This window comes from Colletes latitarsis, chromosome 6, assembly GCF_051014445.1.
Source record: "Colletes latitarsis isolate SP2378_abdomen chromosome 6, iyColLati1, whole genome shotgun sequence".
In the NCBI taxonomy this organism is placed as follows: Eukaryota; Metazoa; Arthropoda; class Insecta; order Hymenoptera; family Colletidae; genus Colletes; species Colletes latitarsis.
Window position 1 is genome coordinate 22,955,342 of NC_135139.1, and position 18,837 is coordinate 22,974,178.

Below are 18,837 nucleotides of genomic sequence, written 5' to 3' on the forward strand. Positions count from 1 at the left end.
CGCTTCGTTGCCGTGTTTGCACAGTCGCTTTTCCTACGCTAATTAATTTTACATTATTCCCCCGGAAATCTTTACGCCTCGCAACGGGCAACTCGCTAATTTGCTCGCCCCGTAGCCCTCGCGATTTTCACGCCCCCGTAATTAGGCTAACCGACGCGGGATTACAGCCCGCTCGGAAACGTTTAGTTGTAATCGATCAAAGATCCACCACGTATTAAAATTGAGCAGATATAATTGAACAAACGTATCGTGCATTAAATCCAGTTTGTTTATGTTGTTTGTGGGTAAAATGCGAGTCCTGGTTCGGATTTCCAGCGCGTCGCGCGGGACTTTCGAGTTTATCGGCTCGACGTGCCGAGTACATTAACGGTGGCGTTCCAACAAAGATGTCGCGGAATTAATTAAGAAGCCGCTTCTTGCGTTCCCCGAGTTTCTCTGTCGCGTTCCCACCTTTCGATTTCTTGCACCTGTTATCTTGTGTTTCTTTCAGCGCCGTTAAGTCTATCCGTTGTAATCCGTCCTGCTCGCCGGCTCGCCGAGAAATTGAGGTCGTTTCTCTTTAGGAACAGCGCTCGATGAAGTAAAACCATGATTTACGTTAACTCGCGTAACTGTCCCGCCGAACGGGCAGTACGGGAAAAATGAAATTCTCCATCCCTCCATTAATTAAAACGATCTCTCGTTGATTGTCCTACTTTCGTTTCCGCGGCGTTCCATCGATCAAAAATAAATTAAGCTAACCAAACACCGGTTCGATCAAGATTTATATAGAATCGGTGCGGAATTTTGAAAACAAAATAATTGTGCACGCTCGCCCTATCGTTGTTAATAACATTTAGAGGGGCCACGCGTAGAATAAATAATATCGTCCCATAAAACTGAGGCATCGTCGAACACACCCTAGTTTCTTTATATTAAGGAAAAAGTTTGGCAAATGCGCGATCAGCGAGGCATGCCCGATAACTCGAACAGCCACCCTGCTGGCCAAAGGGAAGCCGACCCTCGATTCGATAACGTTAGGTCACCGGTTCGCTCGCGCTGGCTGTTTGACTCGATAATCTGCGCGTCTTGATACATATTTTCTTTCCGAAACATCGATCGTTTGCCAGTGGAGGGGGTTTTGCAATTGTGTCAAGGAATTATCCGCGAAAAGCAACATCGAACTCTTCTTCGAATCCGACTGTCTCACCGACTTTTGTTCAACGTACGATCCACGCACGAGTCGCAATATTGGAGTATCGATCCGGTGCGTTTAATCGAATTCAAGACGGCGACAAGTGGTATATTAAAAAATTAAAGAGCACATAGTTACCGTTAAATATTTACGAAGAGCGTAAAAGGTATCTCCGCGTCGCTTCGTCCTAAGACACCAATTACGCGTTCGCGCGTTATTATTCCAAACAGCGCAATGAATTTTCAACGAAGAGAGTCGTAAGACAGGGGTTTAAAACCCTTTTATCGATAAACTCTGCTTTCCATTTGTCTCGCTTATCGGGGAAGCTGCGAAAAAAAAAAAAAACAATCGAACGTCGATACGAAACGAGTTCGCGCATCCGATTGAAATCTTAAGGGAAATTTAAAAGTACAAACTGGCAAGAAACAGATCTTACGATCGATTCCTTCCACGTAAAATTAGCTTTTAATATTCGTCAACATTTAAGTTTGTATTTTCGATAGACGTTCGACGCGTCTTCTTTCCGTTCCGATGCATTTTTCATGTCTACGTGCCGTCGACAGTACATTTTCAAACATTCCGAGCCTCGTATTGTACGATATGTATTCGTCGTTGCAAATGCAGCGCATCATTCATTGGTAGACCCTCGAGGGTGCATTCTAGCGTGAAATGCGCCTTTTATTAACTTTGGGATAACACCTTTCTCGGTAAAATTCACAAGGTTTATTTATACGTGCTCGAATAAAATCCCGAAACGTTTTCGACCAAAGTTAAAATGGACAGTTTGAAAGGGTCGAGGGGAGACGTCGTCTTTAAAATGCACGGCTTTGGTAATTAATTGGTATTCACGAGGCCGTTACTTTGTTCGCGAAATAACGAAGTTGCGCGATCGGCGCGAAGATGCATTTAATAGCTTCGGAGATCGTTTCTCCGTAGAGAGCGATAAACGCGCGTAATATTCCAAAGTCGTTTGCAAGTGCCTCCTCCGCAGCTGTACTATTCATAAAAGGAAGCAAAAGGGATGCAACCGATCGTTTCCTTTGCGTCGGGACTCGTGATTTCTCAGATCCCCCGGTCGATTTCTTTCGCTCCGTTCCCCCTCCCCCTTGGAGCCAGACAAATGCACGGAATGCGCGCGTGAAAGGAATATCTATGTATTCCTGCTAATAAGGTTCGTCGCGAGAACGAGTCCGTCTATCCAAAGCCGATAAGACCATGCTGAAAAATTGTATGGAATCCTGGCTATTTGCCGCGTGCCGTTTCTTCCTTTTCACCTTTGTCGACTCTTTCCTCTAATCTCCCTCTTATCGGCGGGGAAATTTTACAGTCGAACCGATTTCATCGCATCGACTCCCAGCTAGCGGAAATAGCGTATCGCGAAAGAGGGGGTTTTTTCTTAACGAGCCCCACGTCGAGGAACGAATCTTGTCGGAGTCGGGAGCGATTTTCGTTTCGTTTCCACTGCCTTGAATTTCGCGCCGCGGAAAATTAAGGTAGACGTCGGATGACAGTTTGTCACCGGTTCCGTCGACGTTTGCGAAACGAATAATTTTCCGTGTCCGCGAACCAACCTGTCACCGCGCGTCGAAGGTGCCATTTATATCACGACCGCGAAACATGCAACGCGAAATTGATCGAAACGTCGGTTTCTCGCGAGCGTCCTTCCAAGACACGGTACCTGGAACGGACGGTACGCTCCCAAGCAATATTTTAAACCGTGAACATTCGGGGAACTGTACATTTTGCGAAACGAAAGGTATCGTTGTTGTTAAAAATGTCACGCGTAAACGTCGGGGAGCCATAGAGCCTCCTTTTTGTTTCTTCTTTCGAGAGCGGTTGAAAAGAAACGTGGGCAGAATTGTAGGAAGGGTCCGCGAGCTATCTTTAAGGGGATGATGCGAAGGATGTTCATTTAGGGCGTAACGCGGAATTTGCATGAGGTCGAGAAGGAAGAGTGCGAGCACCAGGAGCCGGGGGTAGAAGCTCGTCAGCTCCTGGGCGAGGTGGAGAGCGAGGCGGAGGCGAGGTTGCGTTTCCCTCGACGGCTAAGCAGATTCAGTGGCCCCGATCTTAAGTTCGTTCTCCGTATTTTATGTTCGCGGTACATCCAAACGAACGTTCTCCGCTTACTTTCCCTTTCGTCGGATCTCTCCCGAGATTTCCATTCTGGCGACTTGCCCCGATCGTCCCCGCGAACGCGTACACGAATACTCGGAGATTGAGGAATCGAACGCGAATCTGCGCGAAAACGAGAAAGATACTCGTTTATCGTATCAGTTTCGAGTCCAATCGAGAGAGGACGAACGCGACAAGATTCGCAAATCGCCCTTCTCCTTCTGCTTCTTCTTATAAATATACGAACAATACGCGTGGAAAAGTTTTCGCCGAAACATCGGCGCAACTTTCATCGCGGCAGCTTCGGAAGAAAAGGTAACACGATTTTCCCATCGGTCGTCGCCGGATTTCGATTCTCGAGGCGATGGGCGACGGTGGTTTACAAAACGCAGAGTCCACGCGAATCGCCTGTTTACTCTAGACCTCGATATTATTGGCTCACGGATTGGAAATCTGTATTTGGCTTTTGTTTCGATTTTCTGCGATCAGAGTTGGTCGAACTATTATTTTACTCGATCGCGAGGCGATTACGAAAGGACCAACGTTGCAAGAAAAATGTTTCGACGACTTATTGGATCACGTTCGGTCAATTTCCATTTGGTTCGTTTCAAAAAGTAACATTCGAGACGCTAAAACAGAGGGGACACAGCTAGAATGTCCCGGGAGGTCGGCAGTGATCTGTGTCAGCGACTTCTCCGGCATCCGCCTGTCATCGGGGTTGGAATCGAAGATCGTGATAGCCTTTGAACGCTGGCCATCAACCGACACGGTCCACTTTATCGATGGTTCCATCAAAAAAACAGTACCGATACTCTTAAAATCTAGGAAAAATAATTAAAGAGAATCCGCGAGTGTTGATGAAGCTGAAGATTCGCCGGGGAAATATTTCGATTAAGAGAACTGTTGCTCGTGTTTGAGGCATGGTCGAAAAGAAACGAGATTTTGCTGCGCGCGAACCCCGGCTGCATCCCGTAATGAGGTCGTTATGTAAATATTTGCAACGACGGTTAATTTTCTTCGACGAAAAACTCGATCTCGCTTTCTCGCGATTAAACGATCTCTCGTTAGTAGAAACGACCGATCGATGGCTGTTTGCCGCGAAATCGCGCGGCGCTGATTCCTTCCGGACCAAGTGCTCGGAACCGCGAAGAAAGGGACCTCGTCGACGAGATGATCGCCGCTGTCTCGGGCATCCTAATCGGCCGAGGACAATTTCACCGAGTGCCGTGGATTTCTCGTAATATGCACGACGTCGCCGGGACGCGTTATTTCCCCGGTGGTTAGAGGACACGCGCGAATTAATTCCTTCGCGAACCCGTTTCGCGAGCTTTTTAAAACGCATCGCGGACGAGTCACGTAACGACCCACGCCACCACCCGCCCGCCCGTGTTTGCACGCCGGCCTTTTCCACGCTAATTAATTTTAAACGCGAGGCAATTCTTTCGGCGCGTGTCCGCGCGCGGATTTCCCATCGTCTTTCGAGCCTGTCGCCGGATAAATTGTTATCCCCCCGGCAAAACTGCTACCCACGATGGTCGTTTTCAACCATTTTCGCCGGACGCGTCCTATTTTACCACCTATTTTATGCTATCGCCGCTCAACGTTCTTCCCTGACAAGGACGAACACCTTCGGATTAACCCCTGTGAGACCAAGGCCAGACAGATTGTCCATCTCGCCTGCGGAACATTTTGAAAAATATTCTATTTATCCAATGCAAAATATCGCCGAAACGTTCGTTCGTCGTTCCTCCACTTAGGAATCTTTAATTTCTCCAATTCGAAACATTTATTTCGGTACTTAATTTTGTTAAGTAAAATTCACAAATCCTATCGACGTCTCGACTTGTAAATTCTGTCAGCCAAGGGTGAAAATTTTAATGGGAGATTCTAGAGGCCAAAATAAGACGAAAATAAAGAATATCAATTTCTTGACTGAGGCTTCGTTAAAAAGTTATCAACAATTAAATTAAAAAATTTCAAATCATTCTGGAAAAATTATTTTCAGTTGCGGGATTGAATTACAATCATTTTTGGTGAATACACATATCCCTGAAATCCTACCCACTTTCGAGAAAAAAATTCGAGTAAGTGCTGAAAGTTTTGGGTGAAAAAAAAGACTTTCGATTCGTCTTGGAAAAATTATTTTTAGTTACAAAGGTCAATTGCAATCATTTTTGGTCATTAGACATACCCCTGAAATCCTACTCAGTTTCGAGAAAAAAATTCGAGTAGGTGCTGAAATTTTTAGACGAAATTAAAAAATTTCAAATCATACTAAAAAAATTATATTTAGTTACAAGGGTCAATTGCAATCATTTTTGGTCATTAGACATACCCCCGAAATCCTACGCACTTTCGAGAAAAAAATTCCTTACCGAAAATCTAATGCGAGGCCAGAAATGTTTGCTCGAATTTTCATGCGAATCTTTAAAACGTCATAACTTCTGAACGGATTGGACGATTTTAATGTTTAAAAAAGCAAACGACGCGTATTTTAGTGTAGAATATGTAGAAATTCCAAAAATATTCGAAAACTTGACCGTCTAAAATGAGAAAAACCCCATAAAAGTGGTTAAATTTTCAAACAACCATAACTCCTATGATAGTGAATATATTTCAATGAAACTTTTTTCTGAAGTAGAGCACATGGGTACCTACAAAAAAGTATTAGACAACTTTTCTGTAGGGCGTCAAATAAAATTATCAAAAATGAAAAACTAATTTTTAAGAAAAATCGACAAGGGGGCCTAAATTTTTCGGCGTAAATGAAAAATTCCAAATCGTTCTAAAAAAATTATTTTTGGTTTTGGGGGTCAATTACAATCATTTTTGGTGAATAGACATACCCTCGGAATCTTAACCAGTTTCGAGAAAAAAATTCAATAAGTGGATAAATTTTTCGACAAAATTAAAAACTTTCAAATCGTTCTAAAAAAATTATTTTCGGTTGTGTGGGTCAATTGCAATCATTTTTGGTGAATACACATACTTCCGAAATCCTATCCACTTTCGAGAAAAAAATTCGAGTAAGTGTTGAAAGTTTTGGGTGAAAAAAAAGACTTTCGAATCGTCTTGGAAAAATTATTTTTAGTTGCAGGGGTCAATTGCAAGCATTTTTGGTGAACAGACATACCCCCGAAATCCTACTCAGTTTCGAGAAAAAAATTCATTACTGAAAATTTCATGTCTGACCATGTGTTGATATGTTTCACTGAAATTTCATGCGTATCTTTAAAACGTCATAACTTCTGAACGGATTGGACGATTTTAATGTTTAAAAAAGCAAACGACGTGTATTTTAATGGAGAATATGTAGAAATTGTAAAAATATTCGAAAAGTTGTTCCTTGACCCTCTAAAATGAGAAAAACCCCATAAAAATGGTTAAATTTTCAAGCAGCTATAACTCTTATGATAGTGAATATATTTCAATGAAACTTTTTCCTGAAGTAGAGCTCATGGGTACCTACAAAAAAGTATTAGACAACTTTTCTGTAGGTCGTCAAACAAAATTATTAAAAATGAAAAAGGAATTTTTAAGAAACATCGACGGGGGTAGTTCGACGAAATTGAAAAGTTTCAAATCGTTCTGGAAAAATTATTTTCGGTTGCGGGGGTCAATTAGAATCATTTTTGGCGAATACACATACCCTTGAAATCCTACGTATTTTCGAGAAAAAAATTCTTTACCGAAAATATACTGTGTGACCGGAAATGTTTCTATAACTTTTTAACGAAGCCTCAATCAACAAATTAGTATCCTTGATTTTCGTCTCATTTGGGCCTCTAGAATCCCCCATTAAAATCTTTCCCAGGGTTGGTCGAACACCCTGTGCATGGCGGTGAAACGTTTCAACGAACGAGGCTGCCGCGCAATAATCGAGGTTTTGCTCGAGTCGTTGCCGCATCGTTTGGCAGTCCCGCCGCATTATCCATCGTCCGAGACTGACGCGGAGATCGTAGCCGGGAAATTAATCTCGAGCGGCGGTTGATCTTGCATCGTTGGTAAAAATCTCGAGGCCACTGGGACGCGGTACGAACCCTGCCGCTCCCTCGGGACTTCCAGTTCACCGCCGCGCCGCTTCGTTTGATCGAAAGTCCACCGCGTACCCAGGATCAATTTGTCATCCACTTGTGTTCGTTACGCGCGATATTAACGCGGAATGGTTTATCACCGCGGCAACTCGGCTCGTTTCGATCGAGTCGTTACGAGTTTTCTTCTACCTGCAGTCATACTTCTGTCCAGAAGTATTCGCAAAGTCGTTCGTTGCCGATGAAATTATTACAAAGCGATCATATTTGACAAGGTCCGTTCAAGAAAATGGGGGGGTAGTAAAGTTAAAAAGAAGACACGTCAACTAACGATAGCTTTTCTTGGAAAGTTCGAATCTATCTTTGGAGATATTCGAGTCTGTACACTATGGCGATCTTTATTTTTGACCTTATTCCTGTACAATACGAGCTTTGTCGGCTAACGGGGAAACTTGGTGCGCAACTTGCACCATACACGAGCATGGAGGATGCAAACAAATGCGCTACTGCAATATCGGTAGAGAGACACCACGTTCTATTATAAAATGAGGTTTCGCGAGCTAGTAAATACGCGTAATGTATATTGGTTAGAAAATTCCAAGATGCAACAACGAACACGCGTCGTGTTAGATAATTTTTAGTCGAAGCTATTTTTAATTAATTAATTGGGAGCTGCGTAACCTAAAGTTTGCATTTATTTATGTAATTCTTTTTGAGGATTGTTTTTTTTTTGATGCGTTAAAGGGAAAGAAAACAGGGATGTGGCCTGACCCAGACACTGGGATCTGCACAACTCTGACCGAAAATTTGAGATTGCGATATACGCTGATACGATAGCACTGCGAAGGAACCTTGGGAAACTTAATGTAATAACTACTGGATGCCCCGAAGCGTTCAGAGTTGTTCAGCGCGACGTTTGTATTTGACCGTACTATCAGAGAAATGGCACAGCCACGTTGCTGCTGGTGCATCGCGTCGCTTTTAACCCCTCTGATCCCCTTTGCTAATTTCTTCTTTCTCGCGCGGATCCCAAAACCCATCCGGAAGATTCCATTACCGGTTATCGGACGCGAATTTAGCTCCCTTGGTTTTTTTAAACCGAATAAATGACTTGTAGGAACAGTTCAATTTGTTCGAAGGACGCTTAAGTGCGCGGAGCGAGAATGTACGTGCGTTTCTTAGATTATGCTTTTGCTTTTGCGCGTATAAAAGGTTTCCTCGCGTTCCATTCCGGAATTTCATTCTTTTATGTGCGCAACGTCAGAAACTGCTCGAAAGGAGGGATTAAGGGGCTCTTGGGCTAAGTGGCCCTCTTAACCTCCGCATATCGTTGCTTCTCACCGGTGGACTACATTTATTGCACCAAGTTTATCGATTGTTTTCGAGCGACGTGGCCAACAATATCGTCGGTACAAATATTGACGCATCGGGCCTCTCAACAATTACGCGTTTCTTCCAGCTGGAAACGAGCGATCGAACTTCTCAGCGTTACTCTGTGTTTCTTTAAATCAAGTTCCGGGAAGTTGTCTTTATCTTTCCGTTTGTTGTTGGTCGACGTTGTTTTGGAAGAAGTTATTCGTCGCTGGAGTCGCGTCGAAATTCTGACGGGCACGATGTTTGGTATTCGAAGCCCGCGACGCGGCAAACAACGAAAAGTTCGAACGTTGCGCGCTTTTATTCTCTCGTGGTTTCGTGGCACAGTCGATTGACGAGGAAGCGCGTGATCGGCATCGCGACCTCGTTGAAATGTGGCGGATCGAGGCAATTTTTCCACGGAAAATCGTACCAATTAACGGGATTACGCGACGTCGAGCTCCCCACGTTTCTTTCGCGCTTTCCGCGCGTCGTTACGTCACTTTCTGACAAATATTTAAACGAACATAGGTCAGAGTTCGTTTCAAAAGCACCCTCTGACGAACTTGCTACTTGGAAAGTCAAAGATCTCAAGATCCTATTTGTGAAATGAGAAATATCATTAACAAGTAGGTTAAAGAATCCGAATGGAATTCATGTGGAACACCTGAGCGTACAGTAATCTCTTCGGAATAGCAATCATTATATCTTACTATCGGAGTTCTGTCCGTTATAAAACTAGATAGCCAGGAGAGGAAGGTGCCATGCATACCAAGTGCTGCAAGTTTCAAGAAAAGACCAGGATGATTCACCGAGTCGAAAGCTTCGCGAAAATCAGTATATACAGCGTGTACTTAAAAACCTTTTCGAATGTTGTTACGTACGAAGTGGACGTAAACTGGCAATTTTATTAGAATAGATGAATTATTTTCCAATTTCGTCCGACACAATTTTCGGACCTGCTGCTTCGGATTGCACGTTCGATACGCTAAAGCTCATAAATCTAAGCGTTGGAATACCTTCGTTGACCACTGTGTGACTAGACTACTCGCACCACATCCAATTACTCGTAAAACTTTTATCTCGAACTCATTTTGCTATCTCCATTAAGACGAAATTACGCGTTAGGTATAAATTACAATGTCCGCCAGGTCGTCGTCGACCATTCTTATCCGAGACGCGTCTTTTATTAGCTGCGTCCGTAGCGATTCTCACTGACGATTCTTCTTTTCATTGGATCGATTTTCTAACCAGAATCACCTCCAAGGAACCTGATTTTTTCTTGGAAAAACAATAATTTAAATACTTCAGAAGCTTAGTGCATCTTGTAAGTCTACGGACAGTATACGTTACAGTTTTAGTAGAGTTTGTAAAAGTATTTAGGGGCTTAATTCGTCTCGATCGATCGTTGAAGGGAAGAACCGCGAATATCACGATTCGTTTGTGTTTTCTCTGCAAGAGAGATAGATTTTTCCCCGGTAAGAAGAATCTCTGAAAAGATCTCGTAAGGGTTGCGAGAAACTTTACTGTCCATTTCCGCTCGATGCTGTTTGCGGAACGAAGTACATATTGGAACACCGGGATTCATACGGGATCCAAATCCTTTTGATAAAATGTAACTGTATCTCGTGCTTTCTTTGCTCTCCGCTCGGCCACGTCCATTCATGGGAATGGATATACAGGGTGTTCGGCCACCTCGGGGAAAAATTTTAATGGGGGATTCTAGAGGCCAAAATAAGACGAAAATCAAGAATACCAATTTGTTGATGGAGGCTTCGTTAAAAATATATAGAAACATTTCCGGTTACACAGTATATTTTCGGTAAAGAATTTTTTTCTCGAAAATACGTAGGATTTCAAGGGTATGTGTATTCGCCAAAAATGATTCTAATTGACCCCCGCAACCGAAAATAATTTTTCCAGAACGATTTGAAACTTTTCAATTTCGTCGAACTACCCCCTGTCGATGTTTCTTAAAAATTCCTTTTTCATTTTTAATAATTTTGTTTGACGACCTACAGAAAAGTTGTCTAATACTTTTTTGTAGGTACCCATGAGCTCTACTTCAGGAAAAAGTTTCATTGAAATATATTCACTATCATAGGAGTTATGGCTGTTTGAAAATTTAACCATTTTTATGGGGTTTTTCTCATTTTAGAGGGTCAAGGAACAACTTTTCGAATATTTTTACAATTTCTACATATTCTCCATTAAAATACGCGTCGTTTGCTTTTTTAAACATTAAAATCGTCCAATCCGTTCAGAAGTTATGACGTTTTAAAGATACGCATGAAATTTCAGTGAAACATATCAACGCTATGGTCAGACATGAAATTTTCAGTAATGAATTTTTTTCTCGAAACTGAGTAGAATTTCGGGGGTATGTCTGTTGACCAAAAATGCTTGCAATTGACCCCTGTAACTAAAAATAATTTTTCCAAGACGATTCGAGAGTCTTTTTTTCACCCAAAACTTTCAGCACTTACTCGATTTTTTTTCTCGAAAGTGGATAGGATTTCGGAAGTATGTGTATTCACCAAAAATGATTGCAATTGACCCCTGCAACCGAAAATAATTTTTCCAGAACCCTGTATATACATTAAACAGAAAGGACGAGTTCTCGTCGGGTTCCCGGAACTTTTCGATGCGCGAGCGTTAATAATGCGAATCGTTTCGCGTTCGATACGATAAATCTCGTAGTTGTGGGCCGTGCGGTCGCTTTAAAGCTCTAAAACCTCTTGGTCGAGCCACGTTCGATCAAAAAGTCCATTTTCCCTCGCCGCGGATAAACGCGTTTCTAACGAAGAAGAATCTAGCGGCGAGAAGAATTTCTCGGCGTCTCGTCCTCGTAGCGACGTCTTACAAATCGCGTTGTCTCGACAGATTTAATTTACGAAAGTCCCGTGGAAAGGACCGAGACAATACTCGTTCCGCGGAAATTTCGTTGAAACTCGCCGCGAAACCGAGACAACAATATCACAGCCATGTCGTTCGCTTTATTCTCGGCATTAACGAAAGGACTGCTAGGCTCTTTTCTCGATACGTCAACGCGTACAGCACGAAGGATCGAGGTTTCGGATGCGTACGTGGAAGATCTAGCGACCGAGTATTATTATTCTAACGTCTTTGTTGACGAAATACAGAAACTACGCGTAATCCGTTATACCATTTATCGCTTTGACGGAAACAATGCAACCAGGAAACTCCTTTGAGGTGGTGGTGTTTTAATAGTAGCGGGAAATGCGAGATATACCTAATACCACAAAGGCTAATGATGCGCTTCGTACAACATATTACTCCTTTGATTCTCTCCGCATCAATTTCCTCTGACATTATCTAGGCGAGCATTTCAACTTCACCAGCTTTCCTCGATTCTTTTTGTCGTACGGTCGAACCAGGAAAATTAAGATTCACGACAACTATTAACAAGCAATAATTACGAGGTACAGAATAGGCTATGCATCCTATGTTCTTTGCTTAAAGTACACTGATCTTGGGAACTAGATTGAACTACTGAAATCGGTAAAGTTAGCAATCGTAGAAGAATGCTATTATCAGAAATTTTATTAGATATTAAATTCACAGCCATTAGCTCGGTGTTACCCACGAAAAAGAACTTTTTCTCGTGAGTAACACCGATTACCAGGTCTCACCACGTGGAGGTTGCTGTGACTGGAGACCCGAAGGGAGATGGATGGAATCCAAGTTCCATCTATCTCCCTTTTACATTCTTACAAGCTAGATTACTAAACTAGAGAGATAGAAGGAAGCAAACGTTCCTTCGATCTTCTAGTTTAGTTATGCCAAGCAATTATTTTATTTAAAAAGGGATGAAGCTAAATTGTTGGAGACGCGACGCGACGCGATGCTGAACCGTGCAGCGAATCTTGGGATCGAATCAACACTACCCTTGGTAGATTGATTTCTATTTCTAGAAATCGATCTATCATTGGCAGGCGACTAGATCTTTCGGACAAACTGGACGGCCGATCACATGTTTCGTTCGACGAAACAGCGGTGATCGAAGCAAGAGACGAGAGAACGAGTCGAGAGAAGCTACTTGTTAAATAATTACTTGGCATACGCAGATTTACTAGAGACTTAAAATTAACGTCGAAGTTTAAGCTAACTGAGTTGAAACTAAATTAGTGGTACCAAGCAATTATTTCGTTTAAAAAGGGATGAAGCTAGTTGTGAGAGACGCGACGCGACACGATGCTGTACCGTGCAGTGGATCCGAGGATCGAACCTACTGCCCTTGCTAACTCGATCTCAACAAGAAAACAGAGAACTGCAACCCCGAATCGAGGTCTCCATTTCTCCAACGCAACCCGCCGGGAGCCCGAAGGACCCGACTTAGGCTGTCTGACAAAGAGAGAGTACCTGAGACAGAGTCGACTTCCGCTGGAAGGTATGCGTTTCCGCAGAATACGGAAACTCCACACCTTCCAGCGAAGTGCCGTTTTCCCTCAATCAAGCTTACCAAGGGAAGGCGATTAGATCTTTCGGACCAACTGCACGGCCGATCACATATTTCAATCGATGAAACAGCGGTGACCGAAGCTAGGAACGAGGGAACGAACGAGGGAGAAGTTACTTATTCAATAATTGCTTGGTAGAACGCGGAGATACATACAATAAAGAAGTAATAAATAATAAAGAAATCTTCGACGTTAATTTTAAGATTCGCGACGAAGCTTACATCTAATCGACTTAGAATTAAATGTCCCTCGGTGGTTGTGGCGTTTTCCTTCGATGTCCCTGCGAATAATCTGAAACTAAAATTGATACCCATATTAGTGACATACGAAAGGAAATTTAATAAACACCATGCAAACTAGACAAACCGATGGAATAATTTGTTAGACCTACCTAAGGAAATATACAAAATTGACACATGATACAAACAAATTATTCTACCTAGACTTGCGTAACGAGAGACCAAAATTCATGGAATAATGTCGAAGTAAAATAGCAAACGACTACAAAAATTATCTGAAGAACCATGGAAATTTCAGAGACGAACAGAAAGAAAGATTGAGCAGAATTGAAAATCCAACGATGAAATGAAAGAGTGAAAATACCCAAGAATTAAACAAAGTGTCTGAGCGAAATAGCACGAGAATAAAAATCCTATTCTAATTAGTGACATTAAAATCCATGAAATAGTATACAAACAGAAATGGAATATGATTCAATACAATCATGCCAATTCAAAAAACAAGGCAGTAGTAGAAATAGAGGAGAAATTAGAGTAGAGGAGGGAAACATAATAATTAGATAAAACCGGACAGTCAAAGAACATTGAATTATGACCAAACAAATAAAACAAACTGGTCAATTTTGTGATAATAATATAAATAAGTAAAGTGGGCTTACTACTTGTCGAGCATTAGTTACCATTACCAAGGAAGCACCAAAGGTCCAGCTGTAACATAAGAAACGATTCGTAATTTAGTAAAAGCGATGAACAGTTCCATAACGTTCAATGGGTATCAAATGACAAAATAGAAGTGGGGAGAGCAATTTTAAATAGTTCTTACCAGTGGTCATCACGGTCCGGCACTGGTCAGTAGTGGTCAGTAGTGGTCAGTATTCGGATCTGCGCTGGTCAGCACTGGTCAGTAGTGGTCAGTAGTGGTCAGTAGTGGTCAGTCCTGGTCAGTCCTGGTCAGTCCTGGTCACTCCTGGTCCCCCCAGTGGTCAGCACTCCACGAATGGCCTGACTGAGGCCCGCGAGACCCGATCCCCCTGGATGCTCCAGGGGTACTGAAGAATTTGTCCAGCGGTAGTCTTCGTGTGGGGAAGTCGAAGAGTGGGGAGACAGTGTCAACGTGAAGAGTTAAGAACCGCTTGGTCTAGAGAACAACATTATTTCGATTGGTCCTATTTCCTGACCATTCCTAAATCTTCACTGGACACCTGACCTCGATGTTCACCTCATCGTTGACCATCGATGACCATAAGGTAACCACTGCTGGCCATAGAATAACCCAATAACCCATTAAAACTATCACAAAGTCGAAGATTAAAGCTTTCTTATAAGGATCCCCTTACAATTTGATGCACGATCTTTTTAACATTTTGTTTCATTTTGAAGGAGTGTATCTCAAGACTAGGAGATAAAATAATAAATGTTAATCGGACATTCCGGATAATAGACACAATAAGACATACATAATTTAGGGTTATGCTTACCACTGGATACTGAATCCATGCTTATTTTAATATTATTAAGCATCTTTCGTTTCAAGAATGATAGTTGATAAAAATTGTGACGTAATAGAAAAAAGCATTGCATGCAAAGTCTATTCTGTAGCTTGTCTGTGGTATTGTAGGAGTGCACCATCCCCTAACACACTTAAAAATATAAAATACGGTGGATGCGCAGATTTTAACGAAGAACAGGTGCGTCATTCTTGAAATTGTTAACATAGATTTTCGTATATCTTTATTGTTATTAATAGACGTGTTTTTTATCGACTGATATCAAGTACGACGAACATAGGTGCCTGTATTATCAGCAGGCAACAACGAGCTTTTTTATCAATGGTTGAATACTGACCTACGACAGGTGAAACTTTGCAATTGTTGTTACTCGACCATTCGTTGGCAAGGAAAATTAATGCTCCCGTAGTAAAATATCGATTGCATATTTCGAAAAACAAATGCAACTATAACGAATTATAAATAAATTGAGGGAAATCGGAAGGTGCAATAAGCGACGATCAATACGATTCACGAGTTCTTAATATAAAAGACTTTGTTGCGTCACGGTGATTGAAAATTTCCAATTTGAAAGGTCAAGGTTCGAGTCGCACCGTTTTTAAGTTTCCAACATCCAATTTTAGATATCGAGTTTTCGGTCGGAATCTCTGGACTTAAAAATCTAACTTTTATTATACTTTAATCTCGAAATTTCACAGCTCGCGCGCTTCTCTCCGAAAGGCAATTTCCTCGGCTCCCGACAATCTTCGTGTACGTTCTCTTAATTGAAACCTTTTCATTACGGCGTGTTTTAATTCGAATCTTATGGTTGAACGGCTACATATCGTTAGAACTCTCGACGGGTTTTAATTGCGTCCATATTTTGGCGAGGGCGTAGCTCGCGAAATCCCCGTTCTGAGATTCGCGGGGATCGAGACAGCCTGGATAATTAACAAAGTTTGCCCCAAGATCGTTATCGCGGGAAAAAGTATCTGGCGTAGGCCGTGGAAAAAATATTTAAAAGATCGACTAGCCGTAGTAGCAGTTGCGATACACCGTTCGCGTTTGCCCGCGAACACGAGTCTAACTTTGTTATGGTTTGTTTGCAGGATACTCGGCGGCGGCTCTTCTCGCGATATTCTTCTGCATACCGTTCGCCCTGAGAGTCCTTATTCACAAAGAAACAGGGCGGTGGAGCAATTGGCTTCAGGCCTTTTACCATACTCATCTCGAACTGTTTCTCGGGAACGGTTGCTTGGGTATGAATACTTTTTTATCTTTTCGCGGCATCGACCGGACCAGCTCGCTTAAAGTTACTTTAATTCCGTATCGCGTGTATCGTATCCTTCTTAGTTATCCTTTAACTACCTCTCCATGGCTTGTTTCTTTCAATTGTTCCTTCGTCTTTGTTTCAGTCCGTAAGAGTTTATTAAGCCACAAGTTCGTTTTAACGGTAAATGTATTACAGTTACATACAGACATTAAATAAAACAGCTGAGCGGTCGTGCTTTTACGGGTAAGTGAAAAACCGATCGATTTTCTAGGGGTCGGAGTGATGATGTTGCTGGCGCTAACGGTGGAGCGTTACGTTAGCGTTTGCCATCCTGGTCAACACACACGGCCGCTCTGTGGTCCTCCGCATCTAACGGTGGTCCTCATCCCCCTGGCGACCTTTCTAGTTTATCTGCCGAGTGCGTTTCGGGGCGAAATTACGACTTGCCTACTCGCACCTGGGGGCTCGGTCATTTATCAGAAGAGGGAGAACCAGTCGTTTCTCGACTCGATGTTCTATCAAGTAACCAAAATTATTATCCTCGACCCATCTGTTTCTTCCTTTAAACTAAACACAATCGGCGTTTCCAGCTCGATAATTTACAGGTATACTCGTTCACCGCGATTTATTCCTCAGGTGTACAAGGTGGCCCTGGAGATAGTTTTCAAAGTAGCGCCGACGATCCTTCTCGCTGGCTTCAATCTGCGTATAATGATAGTCTACAGAAGGTCGTGCGACCGTCGACGGCGGATGACACTGTCCAGGACTGTCAGCAGCGACGAAGACCCCAGAACGTACGCGGAGGAACGGAGGCTGGTCCTTCTCTTGAGCAGCACCAGCATCCTCTTCCTCGTTTGCGTCAGCCCGATGGTGATCCTGAACGTCACCCTCAGACAGAGCATCCTCAGTCACTATCCTTACCAGGTAATTCACCGAGCATAGATTCGTTAACCCTGCACGATCCAATCTCCTCGCGACGGAGATTGCAACCACCGCACCGTAATTCCACGACCGCCGAACCTGACCTAGAGACAAGCTGTACCTTCCAATCGCTCCTAGATACAGAAAATTCTCACAGTCGAATAGCTTTGAACGGAGGAGACTTCGATATCGTTGCATCCAGATTTCGCAATTTATCCTCGTAGTTTAGACTATAGAATCGTTCATCGATCTACAGAGGCTCGACGAATATTTTCAGGTGTTTCGCGCCATGGCGAACTTGCTAGAGGTGATCAATTACTCGATGACGTTCTACATCTACTATCTGTTCTCGGAGGATTTCCGGAGCACGTTGCTCCGGACTCTGCAGTGGCCCTGGGGGAACAGCGGCCGGGGCGGAAGAGGGCTGCCGATGAAGCGTTCTCCGCTTCCAAGGCCGACCACCACGATCACCACGACCACGACTACGCCGCCGACCACTGCCCTCGCCACCCCGGGCCACTTCGCGCGTGCCAGCGTCTAGCTTTCGCGTACAACGGTTCCTTTAACATTCCTCTGTAAACGTCCATGCGATTCCAAATTCGACGAAACGATTTTACCAGGAATATTCGTCGAAAAGTTCAACTGGATGCATCGTTCGTTTCGAATATTGTCGATTCTCGATTACATTCCCTCGAAATGGTTCCACGTTCGGTCGAAGAGCCCCCCGGTGTCCTGGTATAAGGGAACTGGGGGCAACACGGACACTGAAGTTTATTTTTTGGAATATAAGAATAAGTAACGCTAGTTGGAGAGTTTTCTTTACGTATTATGAACGATTACGCGCTGAATCTTCGTGTACCTTATCGAACACGGCTACTACGAGAACAAACATGGTGGATGTTTTACATATCGGGGTAATATGGGCATCTGGGTGGTCGTTACGATACGTATTGTCTGCTTTTTCTCTTGTATGTACATACGAACGTCCAGTGGAAGTGGTAAAAATCATTAAAAACCGATGCAAAATGTTCTTTATCTCGATATTCAAAGAGTCGAACGATAGCGGCCATATTTCCTGCAGTGCCTATATCACCCCAAATTCCCTTATCGTCGTCTTTTATTCGATGCGACTCCTTCCAAGCGACGGCGCCGTCACATTTGTTCGCGACCAAAATGCGTGTCATTTTTCCGATTGAACGTCACAGGCGTAAATAAATCGCAAACGATCCGTCAGCTTTAATATTTGGATCGAACGATTGCAAGAAATGTCAGAAATGGTACATTTTGCGTACGTTGTCTGCTGTCCACGGCGTAAAGATAAGTAGAAGAAGAGAATAAAATTTTTTTATTCGAGGTCTCGTTACCGAAAAAGTCGACTTTCTAAATTTTAAGTGCGACGCGCCGCAAGTAGAAAAGTAAACGTATGGTCAGACGCGCCAGGCAGATCTTCAGATTCGATTATCTCCGTAACGATGGCTCGAACGTAAAAATGTTATCCGTACTTTTCGACTTATTTTAACGCGCAGAAGCCTGCCTCACCCTGTACGAAACGCCAAATTCCCAAGGAAAAGTATCGAATGGATTAATAGAGGGAAATCCAGGTCGACCGATCGCGAACATTTTGCCTGGCAAAGAGTATTTCCTCCGGACGTGTTTTAACGACCACGCGATATCGTAACGCGATATTGGATACGGTGCTAGACGCCATATGATCGGCAAATATTGGCGCGTTACATCCGTTAATTTCGTGCCCGCGACTCGTC

At 43.1% G+C, this 18,837-nt stretch overlaps 1 protein-coding gene across 1 annotated transcript in view; it reads left to right on the top strand.

Annotated features, from left to right (window-relative positions):
- LOC143342490 (putative G-protein coupled receptor B0563.6) overlaps nt 1-18,032 on the top strand; it is a 31,877-nt gene extending 13,845 nt beyond the window's left edge. Inside the window, exons 4-7 of the mRNA XM_076766433.1 lie at nt 15,990-16,139; nt 16,425-16,675; nt 16,790-17,077; nt 17,352-18,032. Of these exons, the coding sequence (XP_076622548.1) occupies nt 15,990-16,139; nt 16,425-16,675; nt 16,790-17,077; nt 17,352-17,615 (953 nt within the window). The 3' untranslated portion in view covers nt 17,616-18,032. The remainder of the gene's footprint in view (nt 1-15,989; nt 16,140-16,424; nt 16,676-16,789; nt 17,078-17,351) is intronic.
- Nucleotides 18,033-18,837: the final 805 nt, after the last annotated feature.